Source organism: Prosopis cineraria, unplaced genomic scaffold (assembly GCF_029017545.1).
Source record: "Prosopis cineraria cultivar Desert tree isolate PC_DT_omini unplaced genomic scaffold, ASM2901754v1 PC2, whole genome shotgun sequence".
Taxonomy (NCBI): domain Eukaryota; kingdom Viridiplantae; phylum Streptophyta; class Magnoliopsida; order Fabales; family Fabaceae; genus Prosopis; species Prosopis cineraria.
This window is the reverse complement of record NW_026555333.1, coordinates 44,611,013-44,627,514: the sequence shown is the minus strand read 5'-3', so window position 1 is coordinate 44,627,514 and position 16,502 is coordinate 44,611,013. Positions and strand designations below refer to the sequence as shown.

The 16,502-nt window shown below is 31.0% G+C and overlaps 1 protein-coding gene across 4 annotated transcripts; it reads right to left on the bottom strand.

Moving 5' to 3' along the window:
* Positions 1 to 1,450: 1,450 nt before the first annotated feature.
* On the bottom strand, positions 1,451 to 4,560 carry LOC129304175 (cytochrome b561 domain-containing protein At2g30890-like). 4 transcript variants are annotated; one of them, XM_054943862.1, is made up of 5 exons: positions 4,465 to 4,560; positions 3,718 to 3,899; positions 3,469 to 3,633; positions 2,592 to 2,740; positions 1,451 to 1,874 (listed from the first exon to the last, which is right to left on the bottom strand). In XM_054943862.1, exons 2-5 carry the CDS (start codon positions 3,859 to 3,861, stop codon positions 1,577 to 1,579), a joined length of 756 nt encoding a protein of 251 aa, XP_054799837.1. In that variant the 5' UTR covers positions 3,862 to 3,899; positions 4,465 to 4,560; the 3' UTR covers positions 1,451 to 1,576. The 4 variants fall into 4 exon arrangements, with proteins under 4 accessions (XP_054799837.1, XP_054799840.1, XP_054799839.1 ...); XM_054943865.1 differs by having other exon boundaries at positions 3,718 to 3,882; positions 4,465 to 4,539; XM_054943864.1 differs by lacking the exon at positions 4,465 to 4,560 and adding an exon at positions 3,986 to 4,413 and having other exon boundaries at positions 3,718 to 3,882.
* Between the last annotated feature and the right edge of the window lie 11,942 nt (positions 4,561 to 16,502).

Below are 16,502 nucleotides of genomic sequence, written 5' to 3'. Positions count from 1 at the left end.
TTTGATTTCATCAATAACTAAAATAATTTAAAAAATAATAACTTTCTATTAGCAATATTTTTAATCAGTAAAGTTAAATTAATTTTATGTCATTTACAAGTTTGACATAAGTATTTACAAGTTTGATTTCGCTAATAACTAAAATAATTTAAAAAATTATAATTTTTTAAATTGTAGAGGAGTACTAAATATTTTTTTTGAAAATTTAATTTCAAAGAAATTATATAAAATTTTACAGTCATTATTATATTTTATAAAATTAAATTGTTATCCCTTATTTTAGAGAGATTCATATGTCATTTCAGCTTTTATATTCTAAAAGTTAGGTTGCATACCTCTCTCCTTTTGTAATCCGGTGATTGACTGGCAGGCGGGAGCATGATAAGGGTTTTAAGAAACTATTGGGAAGATATAATATCACGTACATCTGAATAATATTCATAATGCTTCGCTTAATCTGAATGAATATTTCTTTTTTTCCTTTTTTTTAAATAAAAGGCACAGTGAAGTTCAAATAAACAAGAGACAATGAAATGAAAGTTAGATCTCAAAAAATTAAATCAATGACAATGAAGTTCCTAATAAAAGTTTTTAAAATATAAATGATAAATATCAATTCAAACTGTTATAAATACAAATTTATATTATAATCTAAAAATTATGTAGGATACTTATTTATTTATTTATTTATAATTAAAAATTTTAAAATTTATAATTATTTGAATCGATATTTTTAATTTACTTTTTTAAAAAAATTGGTAAGACCTAACTATTAGTAATTTAAAATTTTAGGATCTAATTATCATCCTCCTAGTAAACAAATCAAAAGAAATAACTACTTGGAGGAGATATATTCCTATTTTATCAACTTGAAGAGGTAAGGATATTTTTTTCTTTTGCTTGAAGGATTTTAAAAATATACATACATATAACATCAGCTACTTCTTGTAAATATTTACCTTCTTTAAATTTTACTCTCTGTTAAAATAAAATAAAAGCTCAAAATTACTTAGTCAAGTTAGTAAACATACAACACATACCTTGTAAATGTGCCTGATATCAGTTTGAGAACAAAATGACTAATATTTTATAAACGCCTTTTGAACTAATATAATTGCATTGGTTTTGGTGAGTCCAAATCCAACTTGTTCAATAGGTGGAAAAATATTTTCTAAAAAAAGAAAATATACCCATCTTATTTCTTTTTAGGTGCATTTATTATCTTTTTTCTAGAAAGTATTTTCTTGTATACCAAATTCAATATATATTCACCCAGTGAACTTTTGGGTATTGTATTTACTTTCTAGTCCTCATGAACTAGAAATCTCAGAAGATAACAGAGCGTAACATCTCACAAATTAGCTGCATCTTTTTTTTTTTTTTGTAATCTCCATGAGATGAATGACATTTAAATTAAGTTCACAAATTTGCACATTCAAATACAAATATATTACAAAAAAGAATTAACTCACTAATATGTAGCTGACAATCTTTAAATGATTGTGCCAGTTTTAAAAACAATCAACTTATTCGAGAATTTTCACATAGTTTAAACCTATAAAAGTAAAAGTCTCTCTCAACAAGACTCAGCTTTCATTTCCTTCTGCTTGATATCTGAAGAAATTTCTTGACATTCATTGTCCAAAATCACTCCTTGCTTCTTCTGCAAGTAAACCCATTTGTCTTGAAGAAGGTAGAAGAACATAATGATAACAAGCTGAATAGTGAACAGTATGTTCCATATTCTTATGCTTTTTGATGTCTTCTCTTGGTAGGCTTGTAAGCCTATATATACATTCAGAATTCCCAGGAAGGAAATCACAGTTCCAAGTATCCAGTGCAGAAAGAACCATACACTCCTTCTTTTAGATCCCCTGGAAAGATTATTATGACTTTGATTACTGAAACTTTCCAATCATGTAGAATGATGACACTAGAAAATGTTGAGCTTTTTTTTTTAAAATTGACAAAAAATGGCCTGAAATATTGATACATAAGCATCAAATGCAGTAGGGTAAATTGTTCAATGAGATATTTGAAGATAGCTATTCTCTATCCTACCTCAACAGTCAATAGCTAGTTTGGAAAAAGATTTTTCACCCAAGTGTCTAATACCTGGAGTCAAAGTTGGCGTTCAATTGCTCTATAAAGAATGCTTGTAGAGAATCTATGAAGTGTCACAGTGTACAAGGAGACAGGCCCTTACAGGGCATGAACTTATTACTAGGTCTCTCAATCTATGACTAATTCATGTTTGAACTTGTCAGGCCCAAATTAAGGGTAATTTCCCAAATCCAAAAATAGGCTTTTTGTAGTATAATCTGTGCAATGTGATACTCAATTAAAATGATTCTCTCCCAAAACAACCAACTTTCTGGGGGAGAACTTCCAATTATGTTCAAGTGTGTACTATTTGTTAAATTAGTCTTGAATCGCCTCTTGAAACTTCTAAAGTGGTCATTGACATACTATTATCAAAGTCTCATAATTGAGTAATGAGGGCAAATCAAGATTATGTTTCAGCAACAAGTGATCTAACTTGCTGAGTTGAAGGGATCTTTGAAACAGAAAGTGACAATTCATTAATTTACCTTCGAGGTCTAAAAATACCGAGAAGGGCTTGAAGCCAGATAATACCATAGAGAGCCACCCCTACTCGTTGATGATTATTGTTGAAAGCATTGTTGAAGTTTTTTATGGACATGATTGCACCAACTGTGGCAACAATTACAGCAACCTTCTGTTCAATACAAAATAAAACTATATTATTATATGCCAAAGACAAATATAATCAGTGCAATGAAAAAGTTAATAGAAAGTTTAGTTATTGATCTTTAACGGTGAGATTTTCACTTCTGGCTTTAATCATATTTGAGCTCAGACTTTGGGTAGGACCTTAGTAACAGCTAAATTGGGTTCTCTTCAAACCCTTCTAGTTCAAAACCAAATGAAGAAAGCTAGAAGCTTTCAATCCTGCAGAAAATTATTTTATTAAAAAAATGTGTTCCTGGTCTTCTGAGCATTTATTATAGTCCAAGAAGTTAGCCCTTGCCTGACTTTATATTGACTTAATAAACTTTGGCTCAATAAAATACTTGAGAATAAGGAATCTGTCACTCTTTAGAACATATTTGGTACTATACAAAGAAATAAAATAAAACAGGTATGAAATAATAATAATAATAATGAAAATAATAAAAATAATAATAAATACACAAATTTGTTTCTTTCACTGTCATATAAAGCCCATCATCAGATTCAGGAAAACTGACCCAAGTAATCTAATTTAAAGTGCAATCCTCCCTCATTCCTCTTTAATATTAAGTTACAAGGTAAAATAAATATACACTGTGTACTAGAAAGTGAATAATTATTAAAGCTAATAGATCGCAGAGAAAATCTTAAATCTGAGGTAGAGGGAAGTGAGAATTTAGGGGGAAACAGAGGAGAAAATTCGGGAGGACTTGCCTGCAGAATTGCATGAACATAGAAAATCATTCTGAACCTTCTTTGATTAGCCCCACCATTATTAGACAGTCTGATTGCAAGTATACCCACAGGCATCAAGAATCCCATTGAAGCCCACAGAAGAAATCCATGTAATGAAATCTCGAACACAAGCCTAGGGTTCATCTTCATAATCACAACCAACCAAGAATCTAAAATGCCAGATTCAAAACTTAGAAGAAAATGCAGGAAAAAAAAATACATGAATACCTTGATGCTGTTGTCTTTGCTGCTAGAATGACCACCTATAGCTTCCATGTTCTCTGTGGATGAGCTCACATGTGGAAGAAGAAGCATCATAGAAACACGACTTGCAATGAAGAACAGAAGGCGGAGCTTTTGCAGAACCCTCATTTCTTCTTTCTTTCTTCAGACCTAAAGCATTCTCATCACTGATTTGATTTCACATGAGAATTTAACCTTCCATATATATATATATATATATATATATTTGAGCATGAAACTTGATGGTAAGTACCTAACGAAGAAAAAGGAATGTGGGGATATGGCATGGAATGGGATTTGAAACTTGTGGGGTTCAACTTTAGATTAGCTTTTTGAGATTGTGGAGCAGAAGGTGAACTATCAGAGAAAAAGTGTGTCAGATTTCAATGGAGGGTGAAACATTTATAGAGAATGATAAAGTGGGTATTTCTTGGCGGTAGATTTTGGTACCAATAAACATTATCGTCTGCTTCCCACTACAGCATGATAAGAAATAACATGCTTGGAGACAGAGTCCATCAGCCATAATACAGAGAAAATACCCTTTTTCTTAATGGAAAGTGGTCAATAAAATCAGACTCTATATTGCTTCTTTCTTGTTTTGGACAGAAACAATGACTTCTTTTGTTTCATACTCGACTTTCTTTCTTTCTTTCTTTCTTTTTTGTTCATTTCAACTCATGCTTTTTCCTTTTGATTTGGCATTTATTGGAGTTAAATGAGTGAACTTACTATGTGTTGCTGATTATTATTTGGAATTTGACTTCATTAATTTTCTGCTTGATGCCCAGATCTTCAAAGTAATGTTCTGCTAACAATGTCAAAGCTTATGATTATTGTTTATGGAGAAAAGGGAAGATAGTCTTCGTCTAAATTATGATTGTGAGTCACAAGATTAACCCACTTGCACTGATATCAAAATATATTATATTTTTTCACGCTAGTCTGTGTGCTTCTGCAATTTTCTGTGTCCATGGATCCGTAGGAGGCAAAAACGACTAAAAAAAAAAAAAAGAGTGTCAGTTTATTCTTTTTATTAAATAAAAAATAATACTGTATTAGATCCCAACCATCAAACTGCTTATATCAAGAATCACATTTCTAATTCTTGTTTCTTCTTCCGCAAGAATTTTAAGTTGAATTTTGATTGATGTTGGTAATTCTTCACTTGTAGATGGGATATGTGTTGGTTAAATAAAAAAAAATATAACTTTCTATCAGATTATAATCATTTTGATTCATTTAAATCATGTTTCAGTTAAGCTCTTAATTTTTTATTAGACTATTTCAAAACAAAGTATTGATCACACTAACAATTTCCTCTCCCCCTGTCACTTAGCCTTTTTCAAAGTGTGTCTTAGATCTAGAGTAATCACTTTACTAAAAAAACATTAAAAATAATCATAATATTAAAAATCAAGTCAATTCAGTTGATTGAATTAATGAACTTTTGAACTAGTATTTTTCAAATTCAATGAAATGTTTCGTGCATGATTAATCTGACCATTAAATTTTAAAATCTTGATCAGTTTAATAATTAATCTGATTTTTAATAATTTAAAAATAATTATGACTAAATATAACTCTTATTTATTTATTTCAGTCTTGACAGATAACATGTGACGAGGCTTGGCTTTTGTATGCTATGAGAGAATAGATTGATTAGAGAAAGGACCATGCAAAACAATGCACAGCAGGTGGGCCAGGACTGAACAGCCAATGCTGCTTTTGCAGAGTCCACTGTGTTCATGTGGTCTTTATTTAATTTTTTTAAAAAAATTAATTTTTTAGCATTTTAATTTTTAATTCACTTATAATTCAATCTCTTAATTATGACTCACCCATGACTCAATCCTTTAACTTTTGAATTACTTATAATTCAGTCTCTCAACTTTTTTTAATTCTCTTTTTTCATATTAGCTTAAATCTCACATTAAAGAATAAGAGGATGGTATTTTAAAATAATATATGAGCATTTTTATCCCTCTTATTTAATAAGAAAATTTTTTAAAAAAAATTAAAAAATAAGGATTGAATTATAAGTGAATCAAAAGTTGAGGGACTAAGTCGTAACGAGTTATAATTGAGGGACTGAGTTGTAACAAGTCATAGTTAAAGAATTGAGTTACAAGTGAGTTAAAAATTGAAGGATTAAAAAGATTAATTTTTTCTTTTTTTACACAAATACTCCCTTAAATATTATTTATAAGTTATTTTTATTAACTTTATTAATATTAATATAATAAAAATAAAAGGAATAAAACTAAGTGAAATTTTAAATATAATTTTCAATTAAAAAGTAAAAATATACAAAAAATATAATATTATTTTTACTATTTTTCTCTCTCTTCTTTTTTAAGGATAATTTAAAAATTTTAATTTAAAATAAAATAATTTCATTAATTAATAATTTATAAAATAAATTAAATTATACTTTTAGAAGGTGATAAATATATGAGATTGGAGAAGTACTGCACTTTTAATATAATGTATGGATATATTTATTTTTATTTTTTAAATCCTATAAATCTCGTTGGCATTCTAGAAAGTAAATTTCTTAATATATTTTTGGTTTGAAAATGCCGAAAAAGACCGTTATACTATTTTAAAAAATTACTCGAATTTTTCTAAATTTTATTTGATTTATGATAACATTTTAATTATTTGAAGAAATGTCTGCATATAATTTAAAAAGATATACTTAATTTTGGTGAAACTAAAAAAATCAATACACACACACACAATCTAAAGATACATTATTTATAAGTTAATACTAATTACTAATCACTAAAAAATTCGTGTAACACGTAAAATTTACTTTTATTTTATATTGATTTTAAAAAAAATTTATACAATTATAACAAAACTTAAAAGGGGTATTTATAATTTGTCATTTTTTATACAAAACAGTAACTATTAAAAATTGAATATAACGCATTTGATTAGTCACAATTGAATTAAAACAATTCAATCGATAATCGTGAAAATAGTTTTGCAAAAAAAAAAAAGATACTCATGAAAATAGAGAATACATCAATTGTGAAATAAATATATAACTTCAACTACAATTTTTGTTTAAAAAAAGAATTTTCTTCTAGCATCAACCCATCTACTCATAATCAAAATTAATGTCATACAATAATTCCCCCCTAAACTGTAGTCTAAATTCTAAGTAAGAGACACAGGTTGGGTATAATATATTTTAATCCATTTTGGGGAGAGATAGAAATAAGAGAATGGATCAGCCTAATTATAAGGAATAATATGTGTAATTACCTCTTTGAATACGAGGGATAAGACAAGTGTCATCTGGAATTTTCCAAATGAGAAAATAAATATTTAGGAGTTGCAATTAAAATTTTAAAGAGTAATGTTAAAAACCTTTTTAACTATATGGTCTATATAAAGAGAAAAAAATAAGAGAGTTGATTGTGTGCGTGGAAGGTGTTAGGTACCCTACAACACCCATTCATATGAATGGTTATCTTAAGTTAACTATATAAATTTAAATTACCTTTAAAAATATATTAATTATCCTTAATAAAATAAGAAATAAAGTAAGACAATTAGAAGGAAAAATTTTATTTATTTATAAATTGGAATTGACCTTGAATAAAATTTTAGGGCCTATTTATCCTTTTAAGGGATTAAAACTCACATAATTCGAGGTAAAAATGTGTATTTCTTGGTCGGAAACTTTTTTTAAAAAAATATTAATTACTAAATATTTTATAAAATAACTTTAATGTTGGTTTGTAGTTTTTATTTACTATTTTAATCTTATTTATAAGTTACTTTTAACATATTTCATCAGTACCAAAGAAAACCTTAAAACTCATTAACTCTGTCTTAAAATTTAATAAGTTCTTAATTTTTTTCCTATTAAATATACTCACTTCAATAATATAGTTTATTTTTTCAATATTTAATGGAGGGTAAAAAAAATTATGATAAAAATTTAATGACATAATTTATAAATAAAACAAAAAAAAAATTCTTCTCTCGCTACTTTATAAATAGGACCAAAGGGAGTATGAAAATATTTTATTTCTTTATTTGTGAAAAAATCGTGAGGGATAATTTTGTGAAAAATATTTTAATAAGATTTATGAAAACTTCATACATTTACCTTTCAAAAATATTTTATTTTATTTTATTTTATTTATTTTAGGAAAAAATTTTATTTTTATTTAAATATAAAATATTTTAAAATATGTGCTTGCAATAATTTATCGCCGCTTAAGAGAAGCTATTTGATTCATAAATCTGTGAGGATTCTGAAAGTCTCATGCAATTGATAATTTTAAAATTGTGTACATGCGATAATTTATTGCTATATACAGGATAATAATTAATTAATTTATAAGCTTGTGTGGACTTCAAAAATCTTACGCAACAAAGATAAAATCACGATAGATGTAAATAATGACTCGATAAATACTCATTTGAGATCTAAATCTTGAAGTTTTTTTTTTTTTTAGAATTTCTCATGAATACTTTCAGGCATCATATATCTCCAAATTTCCTCACCATATCAACTCCCATAATGAAGACTTCTTTAGCAATTTTATAAATTGCCTAATGCAAATGAAATTGTCGAATAAAATATGCAAATATTCAAAATTATATTCTACACATAAATTCATCAAGTCCATGTTAAAGTCTCACATCACGTTACTTTGGCATATGGCATGAGAAAGGAAAATTTAATTCACGCATGAATACAAAGGATAAAAAGATTAGCCAAGAATGAGTCATAATTGGACGCACAAATCATGTGGAGACACAAATATGAGATGAACATTCGAGGATTCAAGACAAGAAGGCAATCGGCGTGTATGCAGGTTAATGTTTTCTATAATGCTAACCATTAAAGAATTTATGACTTAATTTTTAAGAGCCAACTTTGTGAAATCTTCTTCTACCAATATACAAGCATATCTATGACTCAAGGAAAAGTGAACTTGCCTCTATAAATCTTGATCAATTTGGACCTTTATCGTCTCCTCTTTTCTTCCTTCCTTCAATCTCTCCAACTGTCATTTGCTCTACCTTTGTTTTTCTTTATATAGATCTCTATATCTAGATTTTCTCAAAAATCTCAATCCTATCATGATCACAATTAGGATTTTTATATATTATTATTATTATTAAAGATTGGATATTAATTATTATCTTTTCTATTATTATATCCTAATCATTGTATTATTTTAAAATTTTCAAATCGTAATTTTAGATATTAGATTATATTATTTTAAAAATCTTCAAATCATAATATTATATTACATAATATTCTTATTATTATATTCAACTTATTATATTAGATTGTGATCTAACTTGATTATATTTTTTATTATATTCATATTCAATACCTTTTAAATTTTTTTATATTTTTTGTTATAAAATATTTTTTTTATTTTCATTCTTATTATTTTCTCTTTTTTATTACTTTATTATGAATGTTACCTTATTTATTTATTAGGACCTAGACAAAATATGATATTCACAATTTTTGTCCTTGAATGTGATTATTATCTTATTCCCTCTTTTTTTTATTGCACACAACATTCTTCTATTAAAAACAATCTTATTTGAGGTACATATGGTCGGATATTAAATGTAAATATTTCTTATTGTGAGAATTCAAATTTTAATTTATCATATTATGAAAAACTAGCCATTTTTGTTAGATCTAATCCCGTTAATTATTCCTTTATTTTTTTCAAGAAACCCCATATTTTTACTGTAAGATTCTTTATTTAAAATATTTATTTTTCCTAATTATCATTTTCTTTTATATTAAATAACTAACTAAACAACCTCTTCCATTTAATACATTACATGGAAAGTAATTTTAACTGAATTTTTTAACCTACGCAAAATTTTTAATAGGTCTTTATGATAAGGAGCAGAGACAAGTATTGCTCATGTTCATAACCCTTTTTCAATTTATTGATTATACTTATTGCTGCAACTGAGAATTAGACTTCTTTTAAGGGGGAAAACATTAAAGTAATAAGCATGATTAGTTCAAGACTTCAAGTCACCCAAATGAAGATTTTTCATCATGACATTTAACTAAACAGGAAATAAGCTGAAATTAGTTAAATAATGACGGCCATGATTATATTAATTAATTGAACTCATCTTTATGTGTTGATTTAAATTTGTTTTTAAGGTTAGCTTTATGTCACATGGATGAATTATAACCACAGCCACCATTAGATGATTGTAAGACTTGATGGGCCCATGGGCCAGAAACTCAACACATGAGCCCATCATAATAGCTCCAGGTTTGTTAAGATGTCCACTTATAATCATTTCTTAATTTAGTGTCTTCAACTTTTTCTCAAGATTTTGGCCAAAAAACAAAAAAAAAAAATTCTTAAGACTTTTCTTGTGAATTATCTCTTTGGTGGATGCTCTAATTTTTACCAAAAGGATTTAAATTAATTAAGATTATAACAAGTTGGATCACACACATTGAATTCCAGTAATAATTATATTTATTTGTCAAAATTTTGACTAGTTTATGGGGGTGTTTTACAAATATAATCTATACTATAAGACCAAATCAAGCAAATAACTCAACATTTATTGTATTTTATATTATACCCTATTTATTATATTTATTAATGATATATTGTTGTATATCATTGATAAACTCCTTATAAATTTTTAAATTTTTAATAATAAACACTTTGTATATTAATGATAAATCTCTTATATATTAATATGAACCAATCACATTTTCAAATTTTTAAAAATTTGGTTCATATTTTTTAGATGCAAGATTTTTTTTTTTTCAGTGGGCCAATTTATCCTAGTTTATATTAGTGTCCTTTAACTTTTTCTAAAAAATAAACATATTTCTTTTTCTATTTTTAAGACATATATAGGCTTCTCTAAAAAAAATTAATAAAACAATCAAATTATAAATACTCAAATATTTCTTTTATTTTCAAATATCACACGAGCTTGAATAAATTATAAAGGTCTTGTAAGTGTTGCAAAGATCATACAATCTCTCCCTTAATCTTTGAATAGAGGGAGTAGCGATGACATTATTTAATTTAGCAACAATTGCGAGAGGTTTGGATTAGTTACCTTCCTATTTTGGGAGGACTTTGTGTATTTAAAAATAGAGTTAAATTAAATTTAGAAATAAAAATGTTGATTTAATTTTAACAAAATGATAAAAAAGGTTTTTTGTAATTTATTCTACAATTTTTAGCAAGAACATGACCAAAGTTATTCTCTACAAAATTGGTTATTTTAAGGGAAAATTGGTAAGAAGAACCATGAGACAGAGATATTTGAAACAAAGGATTAAGGTCTTTTTTTTTTGAATGGAAAGGCAAGCTTGAGACTTGAAGAAAGTACAACAAACTAAGTAATGTTTGAGCTATCCTCACGCAACATTGCGTGCAAATCAGGTAGTATTACATGAAGAAATTCAATTGTTGTATCAGTCTGATGGCTATGTTTTGCCAAATAATCAGCACATTACAGCACTTCTCGGTAAGCATGGTGAATCTCCACCTCTCTGTTGCTGTAGATGAGATCTCGTATATCATTGATATCAGTCCTCCAAAAATGATCTACTACATAGTCTCGTAGTATCATGTTAATAACATTCAATGAGTCAGAATATAGAATAATTTTGTTAAATCCAAGTTGGAAGGCGACCTCAAGTCCAGTTTTGATGGCCATCATTTCTGCAAGCACGATTGGAACATCTCCTACTGCACGTGTAAATCCACAGATCCATTCACCTTTGTTGTTTCGAATCAAACCACCACATGAGGCATTCTTCCAAGGTGATATTGAAGTATCCACATCAACTCTTACAGTATTTTCTAGTGGTGGCATCCAAGTATTCTCCATTGCAACGAGATTGGGAAAAACAACATGTTTGAGATTCCCGGAGGCTACATGTTCATGAATATGAAAGAGGCAGCTATGAACTAGCTCTTGGGCAGTGCGTCTTGCTCCTTCAAAAATGGCTTTACACCTATTTTTCCACAGTAGCTAGTATCCCAATCCAAATATTCTCGTCCAAGGCCATTTGGAGAAGGTATTGTTGGCCGGATTGTACTTGGAGTTCTAGTTGAACTAAACCTGCAAATTGCATTGAAAGAAACTAGAGTAATGGTTAGTCGAAATCAAGTGTTTCCAGAAATCCTGGGCAATTTGGCAGTCGCGAATAATGTGTATAACACTCTCCTCACTATGACACTCAAAGGGGCATTCACCAGTGGGTGAAAGCCCAAGATTGGCTTTGAGTAAGTTAGTATTTAATCTCTCATGAAGTGCTTGCCAAAGGAAGAATTTAATTTTTTCCGGGATCTGCCATTTCCAAATCTTTTTCCAAATGGGTTCTCCCACAGGTGCACTGTTATGATAGATAAATTTGTAAGCAGATTTTACACTGAACCTGCCATCTGCAGAAGGTCTCCAACAGTAAGAATCTTCATTAGTGGAATAAGGGGGAGGTATGGAGCAAATTTTATTCACGACCCAATCTGGTAGGAAGCATTTCCATGCATTAATATTCCAAAAGCCACTAGGGAGAACAAAGTCTTCGACTGATACACAAGGATTAAGAAGATGGTGATTTTTGTCTACAAAAGTGATAAGGGGACGATTCAAAGGGGACCATAGATCCCACCAACATCTCGTATTAAGGCCATTTCCCATTTTTCAACCAATACCTGAGGAAAAAGAGTCCTAGACAGTCGTAATGCTCTTCCAAATCTGTGAAGGGCTGCGTTTCTTACATATAGACGTAATAGGATTGCCTTTACATCTATATTTGGCTTTCAAGCATCTAACCCAAAGGAGATTAGGTTGTGTGAGGAGCCCCCAATAAAGTTTCATGATGAAAGCCCTGTTCTGACTGAATAAGTCCTTGAATCCTATTCCTCCATGTTGTTTGCTCTCCTTTACCATCTTTTAAGATATTAAGTGCATTTTTCGTTTGGATGGGTTTTGAGACCAAAGGAATCTTTTACTATATCCTTCAATTTCTTTGATGATGCCTTTAGGAATAAGCAGAGATTGCATGAAGTAGTAAGGAACCACTGAAAGAATTGATTTAATAAGAACTGAGCGACCAGCTATATTCAAAAAAGGTCCTTGCCAAGAAGAGAGCTTTTGCTGGACTTTTTGGAGTATAGGTGTAAAGGTCAGCTTAGTTACTCGTGAATGAATCAAAGGCACTCCTAAGTATTTGCCTAAATCAGCTGTGAGATCAATACCTAAGATCTGACAAAAGGGCCCGACCACGGTTGAAATGCACATTTTTTGAGCTGAATGCTTTAGATTTTGCCAAATTAATCTTGTGGCCAGAAGCAAGGCAGAACTTTGCCATGATATCTTTAATCAGATGCATTTGATCGAAGGAAGCTTCTGCAAATAAAATGAGATCATCGGCGAAGAAAAGATGGGAGATAAAAGGTCCTCTTGAGGAGAATCTGAGTGGTTTCCATTTTTTCATAACACAAGCATCCTTTATGAGAAAACCGAGTCTCTCCATGCATAGAACAAAGATATAAGGACTAAGGGGATCTCCTTGACGAACACCACGAGACGGTCTAAAAGTTTCAGTTCCTTCCCCATTCCATAAAACACGCAGAGAAGTAGTACTAATGCAGTTCACGATGATCCGAATGAGCTTGTTGTCTAGACCAATAATGTGAAGAGTTTGTTCAATAAAATCCCAGTCAAGTCTATCAAAAGCTTTCTCCATATCAACTTTAATTGCCATATAGCTCCGTCCAGTTTTCTTACGTCTCATTGTATGGATGGCTTCTTGAGCAATGATAATGTTGTCACAGCTTTGTCTTCCCTTGATGAAGCTACATTGATGGGGGTCAATAAGGAAATCCATAACCTGTTGGAGACGTCTGGCTAGGAGCTTGGTAATGATTTTGAAGCTAACATTACATAGCGAGATGGGCCTAAAATCTTTGAGTCCAGAAGGCTGTTCATTTTTAGGAATCATTACAATAGTGGCTTGGTTGATCTTCTTCATGTGCTCAGGGTCTTGGAGGCATTCTTTCACAAGCTCGCAAACTTTGACACCCACTAGATTCCATTGGTATGAAAGAAGTGTGCTTGAATTCCATCCGATCCTGGGGCTTTGAACGCGTCCATTGCAAAAGCTGCATTTTTTTTTCAATATCAGTAACATTAGAATTGAGATAAAGGAGGGTCTCACTATCAATTTGAGGGAAGTAATTAGGCCATGATGGATCAAGTACGGCATTTATATCTTTGGAATATAAATTCTTATAGTACTCTGAGGCCATAGATTTCAAGGATTCAGAGTCTTCTATCCAGTCGCCCGCGTCATTTTTTAATGCCTCAATCCTTTTTCTCCATTTCTTGATAACAGCAGAGGCATGGAAGAATTTAGTGTTTTTATCACCCCATTGCAACCATCGACATCTAGATTTCTGGTACCAAATTAATTCTTCCTGTGCGGCCAACTTCGTGTATTCCATCCAAAGCTTCTTCTCAATTTTAGCCAAGCCATTAGATTTATTCAAAGCCCGAGCACGATCAATTCCATCTAGCCTCCTTAAGATTTCTCTTTTTTTCCTCGGGATGCTACCCACCTTCAAACCATTCCATGAGTTTGCAGAAGATTGAAAAGAAGAAACACCATCAACCCAGTCATGATTCAGCCAGGCATTTGAAACAAGATTTCCAAAGTCAGGTTCAAGATTCCAGGCAACTTGGTATTTAAATTGGGCAGGTCTATTGGGTGAGTTATGAGTGAGTACATCTGAAATGGCAATTGCTCTGTGATCTGGTTTAAATTTGAGGAGATGATGCACTTTACTGTTTGGATGATTAAATTCCCAGGATAGGTTACAGAAAGCCCAATCAAGACGTTCTTTACATTATAACCCTCCCAAGTGTATTTGTCTCCAACAATAGGTAATTCAAGTAGCCCCGAATCATTGATACAATTATGAAAATCTGAAAGGGAAGACCAAGTTGGACCTGAACCACCAAGCTTGTCATTAGCACGTAAGAATGCATTGAAGTCACCAAGCACAATCCAGTCTTCAGTAATTTGGTTACTAAGATATATAAGTAAATCCCACAAGATTTTTGTTTTATTCGGGGATGTTTCTCCATACACAAAGGTAGAAAGAAATTGCTTATTTGCAAAAAAGTTGGAGATTCGGCAGTGAAGAAGTTGGACATTTGAGGAGATATATTCAACATTAAAAGCATTACTATTCCATAGAATCTAAATACCACCGGCAAATCTAGTAGCTTCAAGTCTAATCCATTTATCAAAACCCAAGCGACGAACAACACAATCAGCCTTTGAACCACTAATACGTGTTTCTTGAAGATAGAGAATGTCAACTTTATACTTTTGAACAAGATCTTTAATGATACCCAGGAAAGCTTTGCATCCTGCTCCTCGGCATTTCCAAGAAACGATGATCATTAAGGTTAACTGAAAAGTAAAAAGGGTACATACCCATTTCAGCATTTCTCTTGATCCCAGACAGGGCTGGCAACATCCTTCTCATAATGAGTTCCTTTTGAATTAGATGAGTCAATCTTCAATTCCACTTGAGCATTTCCTTTATTCAATTTCAAGGAAGAGATAATGTTAGGTAGTTGAGGTGTAGAGGGAAGACAATTTGTTGGAGAAAGTGGTGAAGAGGAGGCCGAGAAGTTAGTTTGAGGGGTAAGAATTTGTGTCACCGAATGGGTTGAGATGAGATGAGGTGAAGAAGGGGTCGAGATAGAGTTTTGCTGAATGGGGAAGGTTGGTTGAATTTCTGGTGGCTTAAGATTAACTTGGCATTCATTTTGGGCCAGAGATCCACTAACCACTACATGGGCACGTTGGCCTGCTGCTCTCTTTTCTGGTCTTTTTTTCTTTTCCCACGAAGAGGTGTCTGATGCTTCATTCCTCCCTTTCACATTAGAGATTGAGGCTGACTCATTTAAGATATTGGGTTGGGCCTAATATTTTCTTTTCCTTTAGGTATATAAACTCCTTTTCCCCCTTGAGCATATTTTCCTCACTGGTTATTTTTAAAATTTGTGTCCAGCTCATTTTTACTCTAAGTTTCCTTTTTATTTGCAATCACTGCTAATGCTTTTCCTGTGTTGCTAAAGGTGGCCTCTCCCCTAGTAGTGTCAGGATTTAGCTGACTCCTTGCATCCTCTTCTTGATCTAACTCTGCAAGAATAGCATATCGTGAAGTAGTCATTTTACTGTCATCTTTTTCTCCATATCCTGTATGCCTGCCTCGGTACTCATGTCTACTTCTATGGCTGTCAGACCTCGAGAAATGAGGTTTCTTTTGGTCAGAGACAAAGTTCCAGGTGCCGTAGACTTCTTCTTCTTCGAGGAGTTTGGTCGCCGGTGTGAAAGGCGAAGGTGAACTGGTTGAGGGTGCACACTGTGAGGATTGGTTCGTTGTACTTGCTTTCCATGGACAGGATTCTTTTCTATGCCCATACCTTCCACAGTGGAAACAAATTAAGCCTAATCCTTCGTATTCCACGTTAAACAGAGATGAAGCTGAGATTATTCTGGGTACTAACTTTTTTCGCAGATCCAGTTCAACACATATTCTTGCGTATCTTCCTCTCTCTACCTTGGTCCTCTGAGCATCTGGATCTACAATGGTATTCATATCTACTTTGATAGTTCGACCGATTCTATCTCCTAATCTCTAGATAAAACTTTTTGTGTAACAGTGTATGGTAATATTTGGAACGCGAAC